Below are 26,713 nucleotides of genomic sequence, written 5' to 3' on the forward strand. Positions count from 1 at the left end.
GGTGATGCCGGTGGACCTCTAGCATGTCGAGAGCCAGGTGGTCGATGGTTTCTAGCTGGAATCACCAGCTGGGGCTATGGCTGCGCAAGGCCATATTTTCCAGGAGTTTACACCAGGATAACCTCTGTCCGTAACTGGATTGGGCAGACTTTACGATGAGGGTTACAACTCCGGGAGAGGCAGACTAAAACGGCCAAATGGATAAATCAAAAACGTGCAGGGCAGGGCTTAACCGCTGGCCTTAGAGCTTGACAAACACAAGGACTTTCTACTGCCCTGATCACTCATACATTTCAAGTGGAAAATCTAGACTATATTTTCTATGAATAAATGTGACCCAAAATAACATGAATCTGTAACACAATGAGATTTTGAGCTTATGCCCTTTTTTTTTTAATACACTATTCAAATACACCATAGAGCGTAAAGTGATATTTATTTGGTTAAATGGTCAGTGTGAAGTAGAAATTCTGTGGAAAAAACATTAGTGATAAATAAGGTCACAAGGGCTATTCCTAAACCGCAACGATTCATACAGTTGCAGGTTATGAAGGCCAAAAAGTCAAAACAGACGACAGTGTCTGTTTTCATGACAGACCTTGATCTAATACTTAGAGTAATGGTTTGCCAATAACAAGGAAGTGGCAAGCAATAACCATGTGTGCCACTTGCCGGCATATAGTAGAGCAAGCCATTTTGTTTGTTGAACAAATATGCACGAAATGCAGCCTAGGAACCGTGAAGCTAAGGAAGCTGAAGGTGTCCGCAAAAAAAATATGTCTGCTTCCACCATGTGTATGTGATTTCCATAGTGTAAGCCACAAATATGCATGTAAATATTCATAGAGCAATATTTAAACAGTCTACAGACAAATCGTACAGGTAAATGTTGTAATATCTTGTTCTAGACAAACTGTATAAATGTGCGCCGGTAAGAGTATCCAGAATTAACACACACACTACTACAGTTCAATCAAAATCATTTTATTCCTCCATGTCTGCTTCCACCATGACCCCAAAAAGAGAACACGAGCGAGTCATTCCAATACAGACAGCAGAGATATGGCATTGCGACAATCTGTAACGGCCAAGCAGTGAGTGCATACAATGTCTATGATCAAGTGTGTAACCAGTAAAATATACTATTAAACAGCAAGTGTCTCCAGCGAGTGTTGTCTTCTGTTCATCAGCCGCCAACGTCATCTTCTAAAGGCTCCACAGCTTTCCTGAACTAACATGTTGTTGCAGGTAGGAATGAAAATCAGGGCAAGTGCATCAGTTGATGTAGAACAGAAGTGCAGACTCCCATTGCTGCATGTAGATTACAAAAACGACACAGCCCGATAGAATCCAGAAAAATGGCTTTTCCCAAAAGGATATGTCATAGCAATGACCAGCACGTGTGTTTTACAGAATAAAAGACGGGGGGAGAGAACACATTAAATGGTTAGAAATTCAACAAAGTACTACTCCTGCACCAGGGACCTTCCAAGGAGGGGAAAACAACCTTAAATGCCATTTCAAATCTAACTCAGGATAAAATGGATCATGGATTCATCAGCCCTTCAGTTTATCTATGGCATAGCCATTAGGTTAGTCCATTTGACCATTGTCGGTTGCGAGAAGCAGCGGACAGGTGAACTCCCAGTTGTACTAGGTGCAGGACTTCTGTTGGATGTTAGGTGGTCCTGGCTCACGTCACATCTTGGCGCGCTCTCTCTGTAGTCTAGAATTGTAGGCTCTGGATACAGTATTCCAGGCATCCATGTATCTGTCCATACACATTGCAACGCATTTCTACAAAGAAAACAGACGGAGTCATTTCAAAAGATTGCTCAAAGGAAACATTTTAAAGCGAGTTTTTAATCTGCAGTGGAATATATAAAATAGCTAAGAATTGAATTCTAAAATGGCAGAGACAATATTAATAACGGTAAATTATTAAATGAGAAAATGGTCTGTCACCTGTGGCTCTTCAGCTGCTGTGAAACTAAATGTCAGCATGCCCTGCCATCAAAACTCTGGCAGGGCTTAACAGGAGACCGTGAACACGACAATACATTAGTATTGTAATGTACCAGCTATCTGGTGATCTCTGGTTCAAATCCCCTAGGGGGACCAAAGGAAGAAAAAAAATAAAAAAAAATTGTAAAAAATAATTCCGTTTTTAGTAGTGCACCAAAAAAAAAATAAAAGTTAAAAAACACCACGCACGCACGCACGCACGCACGCACACACACACACACACACACACACACACACACACACACACACACACACACACACACGAACTATTACAGTATCAAATTAGATAAATTGCACGGTGAACGCCTTAAAAAAAATTTTGAACTGCCGCAATCGCTCGGTCACCTTAGGCCTCAAAAAAAAAGTTCAAAAAAAAAAATAAAAAAAAGTTATGGCCTTCAGAACATGGCAAAAATATGTATATATATATATTTTTTTTTAACAAAAGGTCTTTAGACTTTTTGGGGGTTTCCCAGTACATTATATGGTACTTTAAATGGTGCCAATAGAAACGACAACTCCTCCCACAAAATACAAGCCTTCTCACCACTCCATTGAATGGAAAGTAAAACAAGTTATGGCTCAAACAAAAACGAAAAATAGCTGCAGCACCAATAACCTGGATAACCCCTTTAAAGGATTGTTACCATCTTAGGGCTTGTCCACACACAATGGAATTGTTGCAGTTAATGCAGAAAATCCATCGAAAGTCAAAGGCTTTTCGCTGCGGCAAAAACGCACCATTTCCTGCTGTTTTGTGACAGAAAATGGGGCGCAAATTGCTGCGTTTTTCCCAATGTTAGGAGATGGAGACATCTCTGAAAAATCCAGCAATTCTGCCCACTTGCCATAGCAGGAATTGACATGCTGCGGTATGAAAAATACGCACCGCATGTCAATTTCGTCACGAAAATTTAACGCAGCATGTGGATACGATTTGTTAAACCTCATCCATTATGCTGCTACTGTATTCTGCATCGTTCCTGGACGAAATTCAGTCCGGAAAAATCGGGGCAATTCCGCAGTGAGTGGACGAGACCTTAGACATTCATGACAGATGCAGGTCCTGACTCTGAACGGAGACAACCTGACCAAGAGTGCTCGGCTGTTTACTTCACTCCCATAGAACGTGCACTGCCACCTCACTAGACAGGGTGACCCCCGTTCTGGAGCTAGGGTTGGGTCCCAGAGTTGGGACTTGCAGCGATCAGACATTTATATATAGGTGTTACCTTTCATAGTAACCCTGCCTCTGATGATAATGAGATGTCTGCTGAGAAGTGATCTCTACAGAACAGGAAGTGTCAGTCTAATGTGTGGCTCAGTGGCCAGAGTGAAAACTAAGTTTTTTTTTCTATATTAACCCCTTAATGATGAGCCTATTTTGGACCTTAATGACCAAGCTATTTTTTACGTTTTTCAATCGTCGCATTCCAAGAGCTATAACCTTTATATTTTTGCGTCGACATAGCTGTATAAGGTCTTGTTTTTTGCGGGACAAGTTGTATTTTTTAATAGCACCATTTTTAGGTACATATTATTTATTAACTTTTTTGGGGGGGGGGGGGAAATAGATAAAAATCTGAAATTTCGCCACTCTTTTTTGCGTCCTAAATCTACGCCGTTTACCGTGTGGTATAAATAACACAATAACTTTATTCAGCGGGTTGTTACGATTGCAGCGATATGAAATTTGTATAGTTTTTGTATGTTTTACTACTTTTACACAGTAAAAACGCTTTTTTTTCAAAATTATTTGTTTTTGTGTCTCCATATTTGAAGAGCCGTAACGGTTTTATTTTTTCGCCGATGCGGCTGTATGAGGGCTTTTTTTTGCAGGACGACTTGTAGTTTTTATTGGTACTATTTTGGAGTAGATGCGACTTTTTGATCACTTTTTATCATTTTTTTTAAGTCAGGATTCACAGAAAACAGCAATTTTTCCATAGTTTTGTATTAATTTTTTTACGGCGTTCACCGTGCGGGTTAAATAATGTAATAGATTTATAGTCGGGGTCGTTACGGACGCGACGATACCAAATATGTGTAACTTTTTAACTTTATTTAGTTTTTTTAATAGTAAAGCATTTTGTAAGGGAAAAAGCTGGGTTTTTCATTTTTTTTCTAATTAACTTTATTAAACTTTTTTACTAGTCCCACTAGGGGACTATAATATGCGATGCTGCGATCGCATTTATAATACACAGCAATACTTTTGTATTGCAGTGTATTACTGCCTGTCCGTTTAACACGGACAGGCATCTGCTAGGTCATGCCTGCGGCATGATCTAGCAGGCATTCACTCCAGGCAGACCTGGGGGCCTTTATTAGACCCCCGGCTGCCATTACAGACACAGACACTCGGCGATCGTAGGGAGCTCCCTCCCTCTCTCCAAAACCACTCAGATGCGGTGCTCGCTATTGAGCACCGCATCTGAGGGGTTAAACGTGTGAGATCGATACGAATATCGATCTCACACGGCAGAGCAGGGACGTCCCCAGCCCTCAGCTGCCTCTAGCAGCTGAGAGCAGGGAGATTTGACAGCTCCCTGCTCTGTTTACTTATTCCGATGCCGCGACGTAAAAAGTCTATGGCATCGGACGTAGTTTACATGGAGTATTTTGCAGGTAAAAAAAAAATATAAATCTGCTTCAAAATTCTTTCAGGAATTTAACCCGTTAGTGACCGCCAATACGCCTTTTAACGGCAGCCACTAACGGGCTTTATTCTGATGCATATGCCTTTTTACGGCACTGCATCAGGATAAAGTAAACAGAGCAGGAGACGTCAAATCTCCCTGATCTGCCGTGTGAGATCGATATTCGTATCGATCTCACCCATTTAACCCCTCCGATGCGGTGCACAATAGCGTGCACCGCATCTGAGTGGTTTTGGAGAGAGGGAGGGAGCTCCCTCTCTCTACCACCGACACGATCGCCGAGTGTCTGTGTCTCTAATGGCAGCCGGGGGCCTAATAAAGGCCCCCCAAGGTCTGCCTGTAATGAATGCCTGCTAGATCATGCCGCATGCATGACCTAGCAGATGCCTGTCCGTTTTAAACGGACAGGCAGTAATACACTGCAATACAAAAGTATTGCAGTGTATTAGAATAGTGATCGGAGAATCGCATATTAATGTCCCCTAGTGGGACTAGTAAAAAAAAAAAGTTTAACAAAGTTAATTTAAAAATAAATGTGAAAAAAAAAAAATGAAAATCCCACCTTTTCCCCTTACAAAATGCTTCACTATTAAAAAAAACGAAATAAAGTAAAAAAGTTACACATATTTGGTATCGCCGCGTCCGTAACGACCCCGACTATAAATCTATTACATTATTTAACCCGCACGGTGAATGCCGTAAAAAATGTAATAAAAAAAAACTATGGAAAAATTGCTGTTTTCTGTGAATCCTGACTTAAAAAAAAATGTGATAAAAAGTGATCAAAAAGGTTGCATCTACTCCAAATTGGTACCAATAAAAACGACAAGTCTTCCCGCAAAAAAAAAGCCCTCAAACCTGCATCGGTGGAACAATAAAAAAAAAGTTATGGCTCTTCAAATATGGAGACACAAAAACAAATAATTTTGAAAAAAAAAAGCGTTTTTACTGTGTAAAAGTAGTAAAACATACAAAAACTATACAAATTTGGCATCGTTGCAATCGTAACAACCCGCTGAATAAAGTTATTGTGTTATTTATATCACACGGTAAACGGCGTAGATTTAAGACACGAAAAAGAGTGGCGAAATTTCAGGTTTCTTTCTATTACCCCCAAAAACAAAAGTAATAAAAAAGTTAATCAATAAATAATATGTACCTAAAAATGGTGCTATTAAAAAATACAACTTGTCAAGCAAAAAACAAGACCTTATACAGCTATGTCGATAAATATAAAAGGTTATAGCTCTTGGAATGAGACGATGGAAAAACGTAAAAAATGGCTTGGTCATTAAAGAGGCTCTGTCACCAGATTATCAAATCCCTATCTCGTATTGCAGCAGATGTAGATTATAGTAACGTTTTTGTTTTTTTTCAAAAACGAGCTTTTTTGGCCAAGTTATGACCATTTTTATATTTATGCAAATGAGCCTTTCTTATGTCCAAGTGGGCGTATATTATGTGCGTACATCTGGGCGTTTTTACTTGTTTTACTAGCTGGGCGTTGTGAATGGAATTGTATGATGCTGACGAATCAGCATCATCCACTTCTCTTCGTTACCACCCAGCTTCTGGCAGTGCAGACACACAGCGTGTCCTCGCGAGATCACGCTGTGACGTCACTCACTTCCTCCCACAGGAACTTCATTGCGTCGGATGAGCGAGGACACGCTGTGTGTCTGTGCACTGCCAGAAGCTGGGTGGTAACGAAGAGAAGTGGATGATGCTGATTCGTCAGCATCATACACTTCTATTCACAACGCCCAGCTAGTAAAACAAGTAAAAACGCCCAGATGTACACACACAATACACGCCCAGTTGTACATAACTTTAAACACGCCCAGTTGTACTTAAGAAAGGCTCATTTGCATAAATATAAAAATGGTCATAACTTGGCCAAAAATGCTCGTTTTTGAAAAAAAAACAAAACATTACTGTAATCTACATTGCAGCGCCGATCTGCTGCAATAGGAGATAGGGGTTTGCAAAATCTGGTGACAGAGCCTTAAGGTTTAAAATAGGCTGGTCATTAAGGGGTTAAAGGCAGATTTGGACCTGCCTGCACTTTGACGCAGTTGTCAGTGTTTTTCGCCTGCGGCAATTGAGCATAGAGGGGGAAAAAAAAAAATGCTGCAAAACACGCTTATTCTGCCTCCTATTGATTTTAACGGGAGGTCAGAGGCACAACCGCTAAAAGCCACGTCCATATTTCATTGAAATAAATGGGAGGCAGTTTGACATTTTTTGGTGCGGATTCAGACGCGGTTTCCACGTCAAAATCAGCGCCAAAAAAACTCCACTTGAACTGAGCCTTAAAAAAACAGGTTTAACATCAAAACTTGATTTAAACAAAAAGGTCATTTTCTGATGACACATTCCTTTAACCCTGGTAACTAAAGCAATAAAAATGCGTAAGAGGGCATTTGTCATCAGAAAATTAGCTATTCAAGGTAAATCAAGTTTTTATGTTAGAAAATGTAAAAAACAAACAAAAAACATATTTCGATTCATAAAATAGGTTTAATTCATTATCTAGATTAAAAATAACCCTAAAATCTTGCAGAGTGAGACCCATTTGTCATTCATCTCCTAGTTTTCCTAAAACGTAATTATACCAGAGGGGGAGGTTTCAGCTGCTGCAAGCCCTGCCTCTTACCATAGTTTCTAGCTCTCGCAATGAAAGAACTGGAAGGGCAGCTTTAGAGGAAGAGGTATAATAAGTGCCTCCATACAGAAGATATTCATTTCAAATTTTAAAAAAAAAAAAGTGTGAAAAAAAGATTGCAGTTTTATCAGCTTTTTGTCCTTCGTCAATTGAAAAATTAATTATTATGAGCATTATGTATTATAAAGTATCATGAGATCTACATTTTCCAACTGTTCCCATGGAATAAAACACAAGACCTGGCATTGATTAGACCAGACATGGGCAAACTACGGCCCGCGGGCCACATACGGCCCGTTAGGCTTTTTAATCCGGCCCGCCGAACTTGTCCAAGATATATCCGTCCTCAGCAGCTGCTAGTTCGCGCAGGAGGACGGATATATCCGTCCTGTGATCGCGCGGGTACTGACAGTGTACCCACGCGATCAGCGGCAGGAGCACGGCTGTTATACACAGCCTGGCTCCTGCTGCAACTGCCGGAATCGAAGCACGCGCCGATTCCGGCAGTTTAACCCATTAAATGCCGCTGTCAACAGTGACAGCGGCATTTAATGTGTTTGACAGAGGGGGGAACTCCCTCTGTCTCCCGATCGGCGCCCCCGCAAACAAATCGCGGGTCGCCGTCGGGTTTCCATGACAGCCGGGGGTCTAACAAAGACCCCCAGGTCTGTCTTCAGCATCTGCCTGTTAGGCGATGCCAGAGGCATGACCTAACAGGTTGCCTGTCAGTTTTACACTGACAGGCAATAATGCTTCAGTATACGAAGTATACCAAAGCATTATATATGCGATCGGCACATCGCATAGTGAAGTCCCCTGGTGGGACTAAAAAAAAAAAAAGTAAAACCGTTAAATAAAGTTTGTGAAAAAAAAAATAAAAAAAATTACAGTCAAAGTCAAATAAAACTACTTTTTTGCCCCAAAAAGTGGTTTTATTTAATAAAACGGTCAAAACAAATCACACATACACATATATGGTATCCCCGCGATCGTAACAACTTGACCAATAAAATGAACACATTAATTAAACCGCCGGATGAACGGCGTCCAAAGAAAACGCAAAAAACAACGGCAAAATTCTCTCTTTTCTCCCATTCCCCCCATAAAAAATAAAATAAAAGTTCATCTATAAGTCCTATGTACCCCAAAATAGTACTAATGAAAACTACACATTGTCCCGCAAAAATCAATCCCACGTACGGCCACATCGACGTAAAAATAAAAAAATTACGCCTCTTGGAACGCGGCGATGCAAAAACAAGTAATTTTTTTCTAAAAGGGTTTTTATTGTGCAAACGTAGAAAAAAAACATATAAAACCTTTACACATTTGGTATCCCTGTAATCGTGCCGACCCATAGAATAAAGTTAACATGTTATTTACGCTGCATAGTAAACGGCGTAAATTTATAACGTGAAAAATTAATGCTGGAATAGCTGCTTATTTTCAATTCTCTCCTAAAATAAAGTTAATAAAAGTTAATCAATATGTTATAAGCATCTAAAAATGGTACAATTACAAAATACAACTCGTCCCGGAAAAAACAAGCCCTTATACGGCTAAGTCGACGGAATAAAAAAAGAGTTACGACTCTTGGAATGCGACCGTGGAAAAACAAAAAATAATCCTTGGTCATTAACGTGCAAAATGGCCCGGTCATTAAGGGGTTAATGTGGCGCGTATTTCTCTTTATTTCACTTTAATTTTCACTTCGTTTCACGTCACCATTAAGCCCTTCGGTTTTCAAAGAGTACAATATCAGCCGTCACTTTGCCACGAAGCATGCAAACTATGCTAGCAAGCAGTCAACACAAGAACGGGCGGCTACTGCTCAGAGGTTGGCAGCTAATTTACAGAGTCAACAGAACTTTTTTCTTGATAAATCACAGTGCGTATGTTATTTTAATCTATTTACATTTCCTCCTCCCAGTATCTGCGAAATAGTATGTAAATGCCATATCTTGCATATTCCTTGAGACAAATTTATTAACTGATAAGGGCTATTTTTCACATTTGAAAGACAGTTAATAAATTGGGTTGTAGTGTTCTTACTGTGCTATGAGGTTTGCACACACTACATTTAATGCTTTAGTATATCCGGCCCAAACACTCCCTCCAAATGCTCCTGGCCCGGCCCCTCTGTCAAATTTTAGAACCCATTGTGGCCCGCGAGTCAAAAAGTTTGCCCACCCCTGGATTAGACCAACCGCATAAAATGTTTTGCACATAAGGATATAGAGCAAGTGCGAAGTTCCCACCGCCTGCGTCTATATGGTATTTTAAAAATAAATTAGTCATTGACTTTATGTATCTTTTTACTGTTAAGCTTTTCAAAATACAAAGAGAATTTGTCACCTACTTCAAGCTGCCCTCTCCAAGAGCAGCATGAAGAAGTCATAAGCATGTAAGTAATGTCATTTATGTGTGAATAGTGTCATTTGGGTAAACTTCGTTTATTAGTTGCAGCATGATTGCCAGCTTTCTCCCTATGCACACTAAGGCCCCATGTACACGAACGTTTTTACGGGACCATAGACTTCTATTGGCCACGGGTACCTCCCCGTATGCTTACGGGAAGGTGCCCGTGCCGTTAAAAAATACAGAACATGTCCTATTTTAGGCCGTAATTACGGCAAGGGCAGCCCATAGAAGTCAATGGGGCTCTCGTAATTATGGGTGACAACGTGTGTGCACCCGTAACTATGGGAGCGTTGCTAGGCGACGTCAGTAAATAGTCACTTTCTAGGGTGCTGAAAGAGTTAAATGATCGGCAGTAACTGTTTCAGCACCCTGGACAGTGACTTCCGATCACAATATACTGTAGATCAACCTGTAAAAAAAACTAGAAGTTCATAGTTACCCAGAATTCCCTGCTTCTTCCTCCAGTCCGGCCTCCTGGGATGACGTTTCAGCCCATGTGACCGCTGCAGCGAATCACAGGCTGCAGCGGTCACATGGACTGCAGCGTCATCCAGGGAGGTCGGACTGGATGTCGAGAGGGACGCGTCACCAAGACAACGGCTGGGTAAGTATGAATTTCTTTTACTTTTACTGCGGAAAGGGCTGTCCCTTCTCTATTTCCTGAACTGATAGAGAGAAGGGGCTGCCGATTACTGCAGTGTAATTTTGCAGCGAAAACGTGCCCGTAAATACTGGTGTAATACGGGTCGAATACGTGTGACCAAGGACCCGTATTTACGCCAGTATTTACGGGAGGACAAAAATACGTTCGTGTGCATGAGGCCTAAGGGTATGTTCACACGCGGAGTCAAAAACTTCCGAAAATACGGCGCTGTTTTCAAGGGAAAACCGCTCCAGATTTTCAGACGTTTAAGCCACTCGCGTTTTTCAGACCTGTACTTTATCGCGGCAGTTTCTTTTACACGGCCGTTATTCAAAACGGCCCATCGCAACAGAGCGCCGTTTTTCCCATTGAAATCAATGGGAAGATGTTTGGAGGCGTTCTACTTCCGAAAATAGGCCGTGTGAACATACCCTACAGGTCCCCACAGGTCAGACCAAGCACCCGCAGAGAATTCCAGCCCAAAAACCGCACCAAACTGTGTTGCAAATTTTCGGGTGGAATCTCCACTGTGCAAACAGCAGTGGAAAAAAAAAGTGTCAATACTTACCCAGGGAATCATCACAGAGACACATTCCTCTGTTCTCTGTGCAGTTCGGCCTCCTGGGATGACGCTGCAGCCTACGTGACCACTGCAGAAGTCACATGGGATAAAACGCCATCCCAGGAGGCCCGGACAGAGATCAGAGGAATGTGTCGGACTAGAGGGTTTAGGGGGGGTCTAAGTATTAACCTTTTTATTTATTTAATGTACTAAAATTTATAAAAAAAATTCCCTGATTTACGGTCGAATTGCAGTGTTTCCGCAGCATAAATTGACATACTGCAGATTTAATATCTGCACCAGAGGTTAGTTTCTGAAAGTTTTCACTGCAGATGTTTTTTGCAGCGTGCATGAGTTCTGTTCAAATCTCATCCGCTCTGCCACTCCTGTAAATGCCGCGTAATTTCCACACAGAATTCTGTAGCATTTTGTCTACGTGGGAACCCAGCCTAATTAGAAAAAAACAACGTCAATCAGCGGTGCGTGGAAGCTGCAGCTCATGAATGAAGACGCATGAAGTGACAAATTCACTTTAAAATGGATCTGTCGATCAAAGCTACCATATCTAAGGAGCTTAGGGACAGAGAAGGCGATATTATGGATATTTTTATTTTTTTTGATTCAGTATTTTCAAATAAAAAGTTGTTTAACCTGTTCGTGACCGGCCCATAGTGTTTTTACATCGGTCACTAACAGGCTTTATTCTGATGCAATAGACTTTTTACGTCGCTGCATCAGAAGTAAACAGAGCAGGGAGCCGTTAAATCTCCCTGCTCTCAGCTGCTAGCCGAGTGTCTGTCTTCTATGGCAGCCGGGGGCCTCATAAAAGCCCCCAGGTCTGCCTGTAGTGTATGCATGCTAAGTCATGCCTCTGGCATGACCTAGCAGATGCCTGTCCGTTTTACACGTACAGGCATAATACACTGCAATACAGAAGTATTGCAGAGTATTATAAATGTGATCAGATAGTCGCATAGTGAAGTCCCCTAGTGGAACTAGTAAAAATTAAAAAAAAGTCTAATAAAAAGTAGAGAAAAAAAATGTAAAACCCTTACAAATTGCTAAACTGTTAAAAAAACTAAAAGTAAAAAAGTTACGAATATTTGGTATCGCCACGTCCGTAACGACCCAGACTATAAAACTATTACATTATTTAACCCACACGGTGAAGGTCGTAAAAAATAAAATAAAAAACCCATGCAAAAATTGCTGTTCTGTTTGAATCCAGCCTTAAAAAAAAAAAAAAAAAAAAAATGTGATAAAACGTGATCAAAAAGTCGCATCTACTCCAAAATGGTGCCGATAAAAATTACAAGTCGTCCCGCAAAAAAAAGCCCCCCTACAACTGCATCGGCGAAAAAAAAAAAAAAAAAGTTATGGCTCTTCAAATATGGAGACGCAAAAACAAGTAATTTTGAAAAAAAAGTGTTAGGGCGGATTTACACGAACATGTAGTCTATGGGGCAGTGCAGACTGTCAGTGATTTTTGCGCAGCGTGAGTCCGCTGCGTTAAACTCACGACATGTCCTATATTTCTGCGTTTTTCGCGCAACACGCACCGATTGAAGTCAATGGGTGCGTGAAAATCACGCGCACCACACTGAGGCACCTCCGTGGGACGTGCGTGATTCCCGCAACAGCAGTCAAGCTATGAATGTAAACTGAAAAGCACCACGTGCTTTTCTGTTTACAAACATACAAAGAGTGTCATAATGATGGCGGCTGCGCGAAAAGCACGCAGCCGCACACCATATGATCATGACACACGGAGCTGTCAAGTACCTTTTGCGCGCGCAAAAACGCACACGCTTGTGTAAATCCTCCCTCAGGGTATGTTCACACGCACTGTTTTCAGACGTAGTTCAGGCGTTTTACGCCTCGAATTACGCCTGAAAAAACGGCTCCATCTGCCCATTGCTTTCAATGGATTTTACTGTGTTCTGTTCCCACAAGGTGTTGTTTTATGTGTCGCTGTAAAAAGATGGCGCATAAAAAGACGCCCGCGAAAAAGTGCATGTCACTTCTTGGGACGTTTTTGGAGCAGTTTTTCATTGACTCCATTGAAAACAGCTCCAATAACGTCCGTAAAATACGCTGTGAAAAACGCGAGCTGCTACAAAAACTTCTGAAAATCAGGAGCTGTTTTCGCCTGAAAACAGCTCCGTATTTTGCCAAACCGTGTGAATATACCCCAACTGTGTAAAAGTAGTAAAACATACAAAAAGGATACAAATTTGGTATCATTGCAGTCGCAACAACCCAATGAATACAGTTATTGTGTTATTTATACCACACGGTAAACAGCGTAAATTTAGGACGCAAAAAAGTGTTGCGAAATTAGTTTTTTTTCTATTCTCTCCCAAAAAAAGTCAATAAATTCTATGTACCCCAAAATGTTGCTATTAACAACTTGTCCCGCAAAAAACAATACCTTATACAGCTAGGTCGACGCAAAAATAAAAAAAAAGTTATAGCTCTTTAAATGAGACTAAGAAAAAACTTAAAAAATAGCTTGGTCATTAAGGTCTAAAATAGGCTGGTCATTAAGGGGTTAATTGCTGCTAGTACTCATAGGGAAAGCCACAACTGACAGCTCTCGCTGTGTACAAGAAAAAAGGTCAACATTGAAATTTCTTTTTGCATGAAAATACTGAACAAAATCAGAAACGATGTATCCCAGAGCTCAGCGTCTACCCCTCCAGCCACTGATAAGGCACAATACCTGACAGATCCACTTTAAAGTAAATGTCAGTAGTGTGACCAAGTGGCTCCCAAGGGAAACAAGCGAGAGCTGCAGCACTGCTGCTTCTAGTATTAGTGGGGGTCTCCGCACCCGTACCCACACTGATGCCATCTTCTGACATATCTCAGGGGTCCATGCACTATGTCACAGAGTGCCCTAGTTCCTCTAGGGACTTAGAAGAATCTATGTGGGCTGCAGCGGTTAGTTGAAGCACCAGCATTGTATTCGGCTACAGTTTGCTTGACTGTGCAGAATGATTCTTGACCTCCTCCTTTGACCCCTTTCGGTGGTGAGTTGGAGTTGTTTACGTTCACAGGATCCCCTTTCGCTGGATATTTTTGCTCCACCACACCATTCTCTGTATACTCAACACCGTTGCATGAGAAAATCCTACAAAATTGGAAGTTTTTGAGATATTGGTCATGGCTAGTCTAGCAGAAATAACCATGCCTCGTTCAAAGTCGCTCTATTTTCCCATTTTAAATGTGGATTCACACGGAAACTGATCCACAAAAAACATGCTTACTAGATTTTATGTTGCACTCCAGGGGCATGTGAGGGCTGGGGTCTCTGATAAAGGGGCCAGTGTATATAAAGTGGTCTGATCACTATACAAATTCCTGGGGTGGTCTTCGGACCTGCTACCAGAGGCAGACATCATCCAAGGATAGGGGTGCAAGGCTCTTATTGATTTCCTTGCTGCTGTGTGTTTGTGGGCATCACAGGCAGGCACCATATTGGCACAAGCTTGTACATAACAATGTTACTCACATACCTGCTCGGAATTGTCCAGTGATCCTCCTGGTTTCTGAATACATTTTCGAAAACATTTATCAGTCATTCGCTGTCAAGATGAATGGGAAATTATAAGTGAGAGAACACAACATTGCAAACACAGATATAGCCACTCAGATTCATGAACTATCTTCAGAGCGTTAAGGTAGTACTACATGGCCCGTCCTGGGTCGTGTAAACGAGTTCTTTGATCGTCGCTCGATTGCACCTGTCACAAGGAGCTACTATGGGGACGAGCAGTCGTTACTACGATTACTCGGGCCCCCCCCTCATACATTACTATCATGTCCGTAGCACGTCTCCCGGTTTACACAGATGTGCTGCCGACAACGATAAAAGTTTATGCATTTAAAATTATACAAACAGCCGATCTATAAATGCTCATTTGCCCGGTAATTGGCCAGTGTAAAAGGGCCTTTACTTCATGTAAACCGCTCAGACCAATTAGACTATGTCCCGCGTAGGTGTACGAGCGAAAACAGCACTCTCCCAACAGAGCAGGGAGAGAAAGGCACAAACTGCCCATAGAGGTCTATGGAGAGGGAGCAGAGTGAGAGAGAGGAGACAGACATGCGCCCAGAGAAGTCTATGGAGAGGGGAGGGGTAGCAGGAGGAGACTCAGATACTGCCCATACAAAAGTTTATAAGAAGGGGGGGGGGGGGGGGGGGGGGGGGGGGGGGGAACAGGGGCAGAGTGAGAAAGACAGACAAAGTTTTTAATGTCATCCCAGTGACGGATTCTCAGCTACACAGCTCACTACTGTTGTATAATATCCTCCATGCTGTGGCATATATATATATATATATATATATATATATAGGAGAGCAGGACTCTTCGATATGTGCAGTATATAGAAGACATGATAGCAGTTAGGCTCCACCCACTATCTCAGAAACAACTGAGAATTAGAGAATGTCTGCAGAGGGGAAACAGCTAAACAATGTAGAATACAAGTCGTATAATGGCCAGAAATAGCATTATTCCTCACGTACACACATATGACAGCTTATTCTGAAAGTCTCCTGAAAAGCTAGGTTGGCTTAAAATGGGTTATTCCCAGTATAGGCAATTATAACCTATCCACAGGGTAGGTGATAAATGACTAATCGTTGGGGGCTTCACCGATCACTAGAACGGAGGTATTGAGCACCTGTGCCTCCTCACTCCGCATGCAGGAGAACTCAGGTCGAGCATGTCTATGGACTGACGGACACAGTTGAGTACACCGATCAGTAATTATCAGTTCCATAGGTATGGAGTGGCAGGATGGGGCTCCCATTCTAGTGATTGGTGGGAACGATCAGACACTGTCTATAAGAGGGACATCTAATCATAATTATCTATATGTCGGATACATAGGACAACATCACACAGGTGAAGTCTAGTACCAACTACCAACAGGCTCCCCTTTGACATTGAGACCTCGGTTGCTGAAAAGCTGGCGCCACATTATAAGTTCGGGTCCCTGTAATGAACGTTGGGTCACATTTTCTACCTTTTCCTAGTTACATCTATTATTCTGTGTGACTGGCTGGTCCTGTGGTCGTACCGGGGGAGGGGATGAAGCCCTGCGGTGACTACTAGGGGCAGGACGGTTCCTTCCGAGGGCTGAGGATGCAATGTTTACGAGAGCCTAGGAAGCGTTCACAGTCCTGGTCACCCGCACCCCAATTCTTTTCTGCAGGACAATGCAGGGGACACAAATGACCACAGCCAGTGTGCACAAGGTCAGCGGTCACATGACAGGAGGACGGTGGCTGACACGTGGAGCTGCCTACATCTGTACTCACTCACCTGCAGAAGCTCCTGCGCATTCGCCACCGCGATCTGCACCTTCACTTGTTCCATAATGGCGCCGGCGTCTATCTTGCTGGAGCCGGCAGTAGAGCCCGCCGGGGAGAAATCTGAGCTGAACCCGTCCATGTCTCCACCGAACGGCCGCTGCTCAAAGTCACACACACGTGCTGACTGCTTCCTGCTGGAAACGGAAGTTCTATTCTGACGGTTACGCAAAGCATGATGGTAATTGTAGTTCTGTCTGCCTGTCTGCTTTGTTTTGCATCAGCCGAATTTTGACCTTGAAGATATATGTTGAAAAAAGACCTGCCCAACGTATATACTGACAAACGTATGTCCTCATGACAAGAAATAATCCTTATGTTATGAGTGACTTGTATGTTCAGGTTAATATAGGTGGCACTTGCAGTGGGGGCGCGAGGCGAAAAACGGCGCGAAAATCGCGGCAAACGGCGTGCAGGCAGGTCAAAATCTGCCTCAAAAACCCAAACGGAATTTTGAGGCAGAAATTTTCCTCCTGCAAAAAAACTCCACGTGAACAGGGTATGTTCACACGAAGTGTTTTCAGGCGTAATTCGTGCATTTAGGGGTATGTTCACACGCCCTATTTACGCCTCGAATTACGCCTGAAAAGACGGCTCCAATACGTCGGCAAACATCTGCCTATTGCTTGCAATGGGTCTTACGATGATCTGTGCAGATGAGCTGTCATTTTACGCGTCGCTGTCAAAATACAGCACGTAAAATGGCGGCTCGTCAAAAGAAGCGCAGGACACTTCTTGGGACGTTTTTGGAGCCGTTTTCTCATAGACTCCATTGAAAACAGTTCCAAAAACAGCTGTAAAAAACGCGAGTTGCTCAAAAAATGTCTGAAAATCAGGAGCTGTTTTCCCTTGAAAACAGCTCCGTATTTTCAGACGTTTTTGGTCACTGCGTGTGACCTAAGGCCGGATTCACACGAGCGTTTTGCGCGTGCAAAAAACCCGGCGTTTTGCGCGCGCAAAAGGTCCATAAAAGCTCAGTGTATCAGCAACATATGGTGCGCGGCTGCGTGATTTTCCGCCATCATTATGACACTGTATGTTTGTAAACAGAAAAGCACGTGGTGCTTTTCTGTTTTCATTCATAGTTTTGACTACTGTAGTGCGCATCACAGGTGGCACACGGAAAACGGGCAAATATAGGACATGTCTGACCGGCCGCATAGACTAACATAGGTAGCACGGACATATTATACGTTCGTCTGAATAAGCCCTTAGGGTATGTTCACACGCCCTATTTAAGGACTCCAAAGCGTCGGCAAACATCTGCCTATTGCTTGCAATGGGTTTTACGGTGTTCTGTTCCCACGAGGTGTAATTTTACGCGTTGCTGTCAAAAGACGGCGCATAAAAAGAAGCCCGCGTCAAAGAAGTGCATGTCACTTCTTGGGACGTTTTTGGAGCCGTTTTTCATTGACTCCATTGAAAAACAGCTCCAATAACGTCCGTAAAATACGCCGCGAAAAACACGAGGCGAAAACAGCTCTGTAATTTCAGACGTATTTCGCTACTGCGTGTGAACATACCCTGAGGGTATGTTCACACGAAGTGACCAAAAACGTCTGAAAATAAAAATTTTTAGCCACTCACGTTTTTCGCTGCGTTTATAACGGCCGTTTTTGGAGCTGTTGACCATAGAGTCAATGAAAAACGGCTCTAAAAACGTCCCAAGAAGTGACATGCACTTCTTTGACGCGTGCGTCTTTTTACGCGCCGTATTTTGACAGCGATGCGTAAAATAACACCTCGTGGGAACAGAACATCGTAAAACCCATTGAAAGCAATGAGCAGATGTTTGTAGGCGTAAAATGCCTAAATTACGTCTGAAAACAGTGCGTGTGAACATACCCTGACACGGGCCACAAGAAGGTGATAGGGATAGATAGTGGTAAGGCTGGATAGGGGATTTAGAGGGGCTAAGAAGGCGCTAGCAGCACCAGGTGGTCTAGGGGGGTTGGGAAAAATATAGGCACATGGCAGGAACATTACATAAGCAATGCGAACTTATATAATGGTACGTCACAGTGACAAGGCGGGCAGAGGAGCTCTAAAGCCGGGATGGTAGAAGTATTGCAATGCATTATTGAAGCGATCAGGAGACGGGATGTTCAAGTCCCATAGAGGATCTAAAAAAGTTAAAATTTTTAGAGGAAAAAAAAAAAAATCCCAAAGAAAGCAAAACACGTCCGTAACGACCCATAGTATAAAAATAAAACATTATCCTGCAGTGATCGCCATGAAGTTAAAAAGCAATACACCTCTCTAAAAATCAATAAAAAGTGATCAAAAAGTCATATTACCCAAAAATGCGATCAATAAAAACGTCAACTCGTCCTACAAAAAACAACCCCTTATAAAAGCAACTTCGATAGAAAAATAATGTTATAGCTCTTGAAATGCGGCGAGCGTATGTTAGAATTTGTATGTAAGGATGAGACATATCGTCGGTGATGTGTTGTACTGCTATCTCATAGAAGATCACAGCACAAAGTCGCATGTGATATGGTAGCCATGTTTGTTGGCACTTGGGAAAAGCCCTCAATTGGAGTTCTGCAATAATCGCGTAATGATCCAATACTGCTTTATTTAGTAAAATCTTGTGGAAGCATGACATTGGATGTACACATGGAAGCGACAAAGACTGCAGGATCAGACTACACAGAGTTTGTCTGTTACCATGGAGACACATAGGGCTGCATAGGAGCTGTAGGCACCAAATGGTAGGACATGTTTAATCAAAACTATTTGCAAGTTGTTTCATTTTTCAGTTTAGATGCATTGGGACAATAAAAGAAAAATGTGTTTGCGAATGTTACCATAGCCCTTAAGAATTTCCAACAGAATGGCAAAAAGCTAAGGTTCAAGGATAAAGCCTGACAACTATAGGCTGAAAAATGTAATATCTATAGGTAAGAGTTTAATAAAACATCGTATTGAACAGTAGGTTTTAGATAACTATTTTTCATAAACAAGTCCATTGGTACACAGTATAATTTGTAATAGGATACAAGGAGTGGTCATAAATGGTTCATATTCAAACAGGATTAAAGGGGTATTCCGTTCACAAGAAGTGCCTCCTGGCAGCGGGCTTGCGGCTGCGGGGAACGGGGAAAACAGGTCACCTGTTCTAACAGTTCTCACGTATCCAGTGGATAGGTGATAACTTCTTATGACTGGAATGCCCCTTTAATTTATAAGTGGAGTACCATAAATATCTGTACTGAGACTTTAACCTGTGTATAAATGATGAAGAAGTTGGACCTTCTAACATCCTCTAAATTTGGATATTACACAAAGCTCAATAGTATTGTAGGCACAAGGGGACCTGGACTATGGCAGATATTTACATCCTATTTATATCCTGAACGGATCACTATTGACCGTGTTTACAAGAATATGTGTGTAATTATTGATAATAAACTAAATAAAACAGGATCAGATCAAAAACTCTTTATTCATTCCATTGCAAGTTAAAAAAACAAACTAAACACAATACAGAAAAAGATTGTCCCATATTGTGCGCTAAAGGCTGTGGCTGGCAGACATTGTCTTCCACTCTCTCACAAAGCGCTTCCAATGAGATTGCTCCCCATGCCCCCCTCTCTCAAACTACCTTCAGGTGATGTGACCTCCTGACCACACACTTCTGCTGAAGGAAGAAAGCGGAGTTCTGCTTCCCGTTTCCTCCCTGCACTAATCTTAGAGATCAGTGCAGGAGGTGATTGAGAGGACCGCGCTTGAACAGCCATACAGTTCTTCATGAGTGCTTTGCCCGATCTCTAAGGTGGAGTGCCCAGGGAGTCTGTGCAGAAGCAGTCTTCCCGTGAGCCCGGTGCGTACGTTTTGGAAATACTTTTCAGCTGCCCGGCCATGATACCACCAATTTTGTGGCCTTTTGGGGGACACATTAGACAGATGTCACAGGAGGTGTTGGTCCCATAAATAGAGCCGTGTTGACTGCATATGGGAGCAGGGGAGGGTTATGCCTGAGGCGTGGTGGATCCCCTAAGGGTATGTGCACACGATGAGAGGCTTTTACGTCTGAAAAGACAGACTGTTTTCAGGAGAAAACAGCTGCCTCGTTTCAGACGTAAAAGCTCCTCCTCGCATTATGCGAGGCGTCTGTGAGGGTATGTTCACACGGCCTATTTACGGACGTAAATCGGGCGTTTTTGCCCCGAATTACGCCCGAAAATAGCGCCTCAATAGCGCTGACAAACATCTGCCCATTGAAAGCAATGGGCAGACGTTTGTCTGTTCACACGAGGCGTATATTTACGCGCCGCTGTCAAAAGACGGCGCGTAAATAGACGCCCGCGTCAAAGAAGTGACCTGTCACTTCTTTGGCCGTAATTAGAGCCGTTATTCATTGACTCCAATGAATAGCAGCGCTAATTACGCCCGTAATTGACGCGGCGTTCAAGCGCCTGCACATGCCGGTACGGCTGAAATTACGGGGATGTTTTCAGGCTGAAACATCCCCGTAATTTCAGCCGTAATGGACGCCCTCGTGTGAACATACCCTAACGCTCGTAAATCTTGAGCTGCTCTTCATTGACTTCAATGAAGAACGGCTCAAATTGCGTTGCAAAGAAGTGTCCTGCACTTCTTTGACGAGGCAGTCATTTTACGCGTCGTCGTTTGACAGCTGTCAAACGACGACGCGTAAATGACAGGTCGTCTGCACAGTACGTCGGCAAACCCATTCAAATGAATGGGCAGATGTTTGCCGACGTATTGTAGCCCTATTTTCAGACGTAAAACGAGGCATAATACGCCTCGTTTACGTCTGAAAATAGGTCGTGTGAACCCAGCCTTAAAGAGGTTCTGTCACCAGATTTTCAAACCCCTATCTCCTATTGCAGCAGATCGGCACTGCAATGTAGATAACAGTAACGTTTTTTTTTGTTTTTTTTTAAAAACGAGCATTTTTGGCCAAGTTATGAGCATTTTTATATTTATGCAAATTAACCTTTCTTATGGACAACTGGGGATGTTTAATCTTATTTAGTGCACAGACACACAGCGTGTTCTCGCGAGATCACGCTGTGACGTCACTCACTTCCTGCCCCAGGTCCTGCATCGTGTCGGACGAGCGAGGACACATCGGCACCAGAGGCTACAGTTGATTCAGCAGCAGCATCAGCGTTTGCAGGTAAGTAGCTACATCGAATATAAAAATGGTCATAACTTGGCCAAAAATGCTCGTTTTTAAAAAAAAAACAAAAAAAAACGTTACTGTAATCTACATTGCAGCGCCGATCTGCTGCAATAGGAGATAGGGGTTGCAAAATCTGGTGACAGAGTCTCTTTAAAGTCGTCGAAGCATGTGAGGATGTTGCAGGCGTGCTGTCATAAGGAGTTCCCATGTTAAACCCCCACTCATCTAACACAAATAACCACACAACAACAATATTATGGCAAATAAATTAGTGACACTAGCCAATCTTTAACCCCTTAGTGACCAGCCTATTTTAGGCCCTAATGACCAAGCTATTTTTTTCTATAGTCGCATTCAAAGAGCTATAATTTTTTTATTTTTCTGTCTACATAGCTGTATGAGGACTTGTTTTTTGCGGGATTAGTTGGATTTTTTAATGCCACCATTTTGGGGTACATATAATTTTTTTAATTAACTTTTATTAACTTTTTTGGGGAGGGAATAGAAAAAAAACCTGAAATTCCGCCATTGTTCCATGCGTTTTAAATTCACGCCGTTCAATATGCAGCATAAATAACACATTACCTTTATTCTATGGGTCGGTACAATTACGACGATACCACATATGTAGAGATTTTTTATGTTTTATGACTTTTACACAATAAAAACACTTTTAAGAGCCGGGGAAAGGATGGGTACATGGGACTTATTGATTAGCTTTAAGGGTATGTTCACACGATTAACAAAATACGTCTGAAAATACGGAGCTATTTTCAAGAGAAAACAGCTCCTGATTTTCAGACGTTTTTTGAGCAACTCGCGTTTTTCGCTGCGTTTTTTTATGGCCGTTTTTGGAGCTGTTTTCAATAGAGTCTATGGAAAAACGGCTCCAAAAACGTCCCAAGAATTGTCCTGCACTTCTTTTGATGAGCCGTCATTTTACGCGCCGTATTTTGACGGCGACGCGTAAAATGACAGCTCGTCTGCACAGAACATTGTAAGGCCCATTGCAAGCAATGGGCAGATGTTTGTCGACGTATTGGAGCCGTCTTTTCAGGCGTAATTCGAGGCGTAAAACACCTCCATTACGTCTGAAAAGAGGTCGTGTGAACATACCCGTACTATGACTTATTTGGGGACAGTGGAAAGAAAATGCAATTTCGCCATTGTTTTTGCGTTTTTTTTAAATCTGTTCATCTTGCGGTTTAAATCACATATTACATTTATTGTTTGGGTCATTACGGTCACGGCGATACCATATATGTGTACTTTTATTTATTTTTTACACTTTTACTAAATAAAACCACTTTTCATGGAAAAAAATTTATTTATTTTTTTACTGTAATTTTTATTTCACATTTATTACTTATTTTATTAGTTCCACTAGGGGACTTTACTATGCGATCTTTAGCATTATTGCCTGTCAGTGTAAGGGTATGTTCACACGACCTATTTTCAGACGTTTTATGCCTCGAATTACGCCTGAAAAGACGGCTCCATTACGTCTGCAAACACCTGCCCATTGCTTGTCACTGTCAAAAGCCAATGCGTAAAAATACGCCCGCGTCAAAGAAGTGCATGTCACTTCTTTGGACGTTTTTGGAGCCGTTTTTCATTGACTCCATTGAAAAACAGCTCCAATTACGTCCGTAATGGACGCCGCGAAAAATGTGAGTACTTGCAATTACGTCTGACATTCAGGAGCTGTTTTCGCCTGAAAACAGCTCCGTAATTTCAGACGTATTTTGCGTTTGTGTGTGAACATACCCTAAATCTGACAGCCAATCAGGCCGTGCACGTCCTAATAGGCATATGCCCAGGGGGCTTTTGTCAGGCCCCCGGCTGCCATGGCACCCCATCGGAGGCCCGCGATTGCATTTGTGGGCCACCGATGGGCGAGAGAGGGAGCTCCCTCCCTCTGTAAACAAGTTAAATGCCGCGGTCGCGTCTGAACGACGTTCATTCCGTCTGAACCCAGGACCAGCCGTCTAACTTGTGTCCCCCACAGACGAGAAACCCTGCCATGTAGCTTGTGGGTTTCTCGCCGTGGCCCTACTCCATGTGTGTAAAGTGTCGCAATCCCGACTTACAACACAGAATATCACAACAAAACGTATAATAAGCATGCTCACCCTGCCTTAAATCCCCCTACATTACTCCACCCTAATCCCCTTAGCCAATTAACTTTACTCCATCCCAAATTTCCTCACCCAATTACTTTACACCTACCTTCAGGACCAAAACCATCCCCTATTGTTCCTTTACCTTCCACCTATATGGCCTGGCACCACGAGCTATGTGGCCAGCTCCATTTTGGACAAACCAAAAGAAAAACAAAAAAACAAAACCCTTAACCTGCACTATCACTATTCCTACCAAACTATCTAAGGTTCCCCACTACCACACCTTTCTTCCTGGGGCCACATGGCCCTCCTCACGGGCATTTTGCCTGTTCACTCTCAAAGGCCGACATCACTGCACTGGGATATCCCTTCTAAAAGCGTTATCAAGGGGGAGGCGACATGGGCAGGTGGATCCTCTGTAGTGAATCAGTGCATGTGGTGAGGTCATGGGAGTTGTGACCTCATAATAGACACGGTCAGTGACTAATAAGTGTTCCCTTTAAGGCCCCGGTGACAAGACATGTGCAAGGTCAGATTATCATTGGCGCTTCAGCTCCCGATATCCCTCTGACTCAGGAGCATGTTTTCACATTCCGCTTGACTTTTGCCATATACCCGTGTTTGAGGCATCCTATTGGTCCACAGCCCCCTCAATGCCCACCCCGTCCTTTTTTTGCTTCTGCTTCAATGCCCTCCCTATTTCTTTGCGTTCATGTTATTCCTCAATGGCCACGTGCCCCGGTGGTATCTACAGTGATGATGGGGGTTATATAAATAGAGACAGGATTGATGGGGGAGTTATATACAGGGATGATGGGGGAGTTATATACAGGGATGATTGGGGGGTTATATACAGGGTGTGAAAGTGAGTAAAATGTGTTTAAATGATTCCATTTTGTATGAAGAATCCATTTTATATTTTGAAGGATCATGTTTCTCTGCAAGACAAAATCTATGCTGGGATTTCCTAAACACTCACGTTTGGGTATGTTCACACGGCTTATTTTCGCCCGTTTTTCGGGCAGTAAACAGCCAAAAAATCGTAAGCAGACCGCCTCCAAACATCTGCCCCTTGATTTCAATGGGAAATACGGCGTTTTGTTCCGATGGGGCGCATTTTTACACAGCCGTTTTTAAAAACTGCCTGTAAAAAGACGCCACGTACAAAGAAGTGCATGTCACTTCTTGAGACGTTTTTGGAGCTGTTTTTCATTGACTCTATAGAAAAACAGCTCCAAAAACGGCCGTGAAAAACGCGAGTTAGTTTAAAAAAATATGAAAATCATGAGCCGTTTTCCCTTGAAAACAGCTCCATATTTTCAGACTTTTTTTTTTTAGTAAGGGTGTATTCACATATGTCAGTTGCATCAGCATCAGTTTTTTTTGGTCTCAGTGATTACAACTGATGCAAAAATGTATCAGTTGCAATCAGGCTTTTTCACGATTTTTACTATAAAACCATCAGTTGTCGTTAGTAGTCATCAGTTTTTACCACAATGGTCCACAAAATGGTAGTCTAGGCTCTGAAAATGTGCCCCTGTATATAGTGTCACACAACCCCTGTAGATACCGTAGTGCCCTCTGTTGATAGTGCCACACATGCCATCTGTATATAATGCCACAGTACCCCCTGTAGAAAATTTTACACAGCCCCGCCCTGTAGATAGCGCCACACAGCCCCATTGTAGGTAGCGCTACACAGCCTACAGTCCCCTTGAAGGTAGTGCCACACAGACCCTCTCCCCCTTCCTGCAGCTCCCTGAAGGAGCGAAATTCCCTTTTGGCCAGGGATTCGGCTCCTGGAGCGCTTCCTTTCACGTCTCTGTCCATATATGGACAGTGACATCAGGGGCAACACCCGAAGCGGAATCCCCGTACACAGCGTTGCCGACGTTGTGACTGGGGATTCCACTTCAGGAGAAGCCCATGTCGTCTATGTCCATTTATGGACAGTGACGTCACTGGCTTATCTTGGAGTGGAATCCCCGGTCACAGCGTCCGCAACACTGTAGACGGGGATTCCGCTGAGGTCACTGTCCATATATGGACAGAGACATTAAGTGGAGCGCTCCAGGAGCGGAATCCCCGGCCACAAAGGGATTCTGCTCCTTCAGGGAGCTACAGTGGCACTAGTAGATATCGTAGCAGGGAAATACCGCTGGCCATGGGGGGTCCCGTTCACCATCCCGACGGGCGCCCTCATGCCCGGTATTACCGCTAGCAGCCGCTATGGCTGCTACAGCGGCCGGGCGGAAAGGCGACTACTGAGTCGCCAGGCCCGGGAGCTTCTGAAATAAGCAGGGGAAGGGAGCCAGCGCAGCGCCCCCTTCCACCTGCTGGGGTGATGCGCCATGTGCAATGGCACAGGTCGCACACCCCTAAGGCCGGCCCTGGGTCTGAGGGTAGTCGTCAGGGTCTCCGCCTGGAGCGGAATCCCCGGCAATGCTATGACCGGGGTTTTGCTTCTAGCTCACATCCACCTTCCCGCCGGGTGCTGCCGGAAGGTGGATGCGGCAGCACCCGGCCACCATTAAAATTGATAGGATACGGCACCGCACCTCCCTGGGAGCCGGAACCAAAAACGCTGCAGGTAACGTTTTTAGATCAGGCTCCAAGGGAGGTCCGGCGCCACAACTGATGTTCTCTGTGCCAGAACAGAACCCATAGAAACTATGGGATCTGTTCTAGCATCAGTTTGCCTCCGGCTTTTCTTCAACACGCCGGAGGTAAACTGAAGCAGACGTCGGACATATGTGAAGGGCCCCTAAGCGTGTGCACATACCTTTTATCATTCCTAGCCCATGTTTACCGTTCCTTGTTATGAGAAATGGGCCTCACGTCTCATGCTGTCTGGGAACTCATTTATTTACCACTCTGCTATGGGAAATAGACCTGGTGACATTGTGGTGACGTTGCTGCTGTAAGATTGTTATGAGAAGCGGTGTCTTACTCATGATTTCCCATAAGAACCTCATCTTACTTACATTGGTTGAGCCCGACCAACTCCAAATTGCACGTGATTGGCCGAGCTGGAGCCAACTCCAATTTGTAAGTGATTGGCTGAGCTCAAGCCTAC

At 43.2% G+C, this 26,713-nt stretch overlaps 2 protein-coding genes and 1 long non-coding RNA gene across 4 annotated transcripts in view; 2 read left to right on the forward strand and 1 right to left on the reverse strand.

Annotated features, from left to right (window-relative positions):
* TMPRSS9 (transmembrane serine protease 9) overlaps positions 1–1,161 on the forward strand; it is a 217,765-nt gene extending 216,604 nt beyond the window's left edge. The window contains exon 20 of the mRNA XM_075862948.1: positions 1–1,161. Coding sequence (XP_075719063.1) covers positions 1–159 — 159 coding nt within the window. The 3' untranslated portion in view covers positions 160–1,161.
* TIMM13 (translocase of inner mitochondrial membrane 13) lies at positions 969–16,513 on the reverse strand. The gene is made up of 3 exons (XM_075862961.1): positions 16,310–16,513; positions 14,495–14,563; positions 969–1,797 (listed from the first exon to the last, which is right to left on the reverse strand). The coding sequence occupies exons 1-3, from the start codon at positions 16,436–16,438 to the stop codon at positions 1,699–1,701; spliced, it is 297 nt and encodes a 98-aa protein (XP_075719076.1). The 5' UTR covers positions 16,439–16,513; the 3' UTR covers positions 969–1,698.
* LOC142760062 (uncharacterized) overlaps positions 16,295–26,713 on the forward strand; it is a 14,308-nt gene continuing 3,889 nt past the window's right edge. Inside the window, exons 1-2 of one of the 2 annotated variants that reach the window (XR_012883236.1) lie at positions 16,295–16,537; positions 19,122–19,262. This is a non-coding gene — a long non-coding RNA (uncharacterized LOC142760062). The other variant, XR_012883237.1, reaches the window with a different exon arrangement.

This window comes from Rhinoderma darwinii, chromosome 1 (genome assembly GCF_050947455.1).
Source record: "Rhinoderma darwinii isolate aRhiDar2 chromosome 1, aRhiDar2.hap1, whole genome shotgun sequence".
In the NCBI taxonomy this organism is placed as follows: Eukaryota; Metazoa; Chordata; class Amphibia; order Anura; family Rhinodermatidae; genus Rhinoderma; species Rhinoderma darwinii.

Bases quoted from the DNA above. Each gene is read 5' to 3' on its own strand.
- TIMM13 (XM_075862961.1), bottom strand. From the start codon at position 16,438: ATGGACGGGTTCAGCTCAGATTTCTCCCCGGCGGGCTCTACTGCCGGC. The intron at 14,564-16,309 runs GTGAGTGAGTAC...TCATCTTGACAG, and splicing joins ATGCGCAGGAGCTTCTGCAG to CGAATGACTGATAAATGTTT. The intron at 1,798-14,494 runs GTATGTGAGTAA...TTTTCTTTGTAG, and splicing joins CACTGGACAATTCCGAGCAG to AAATGCGTTGCAATGTGTAT.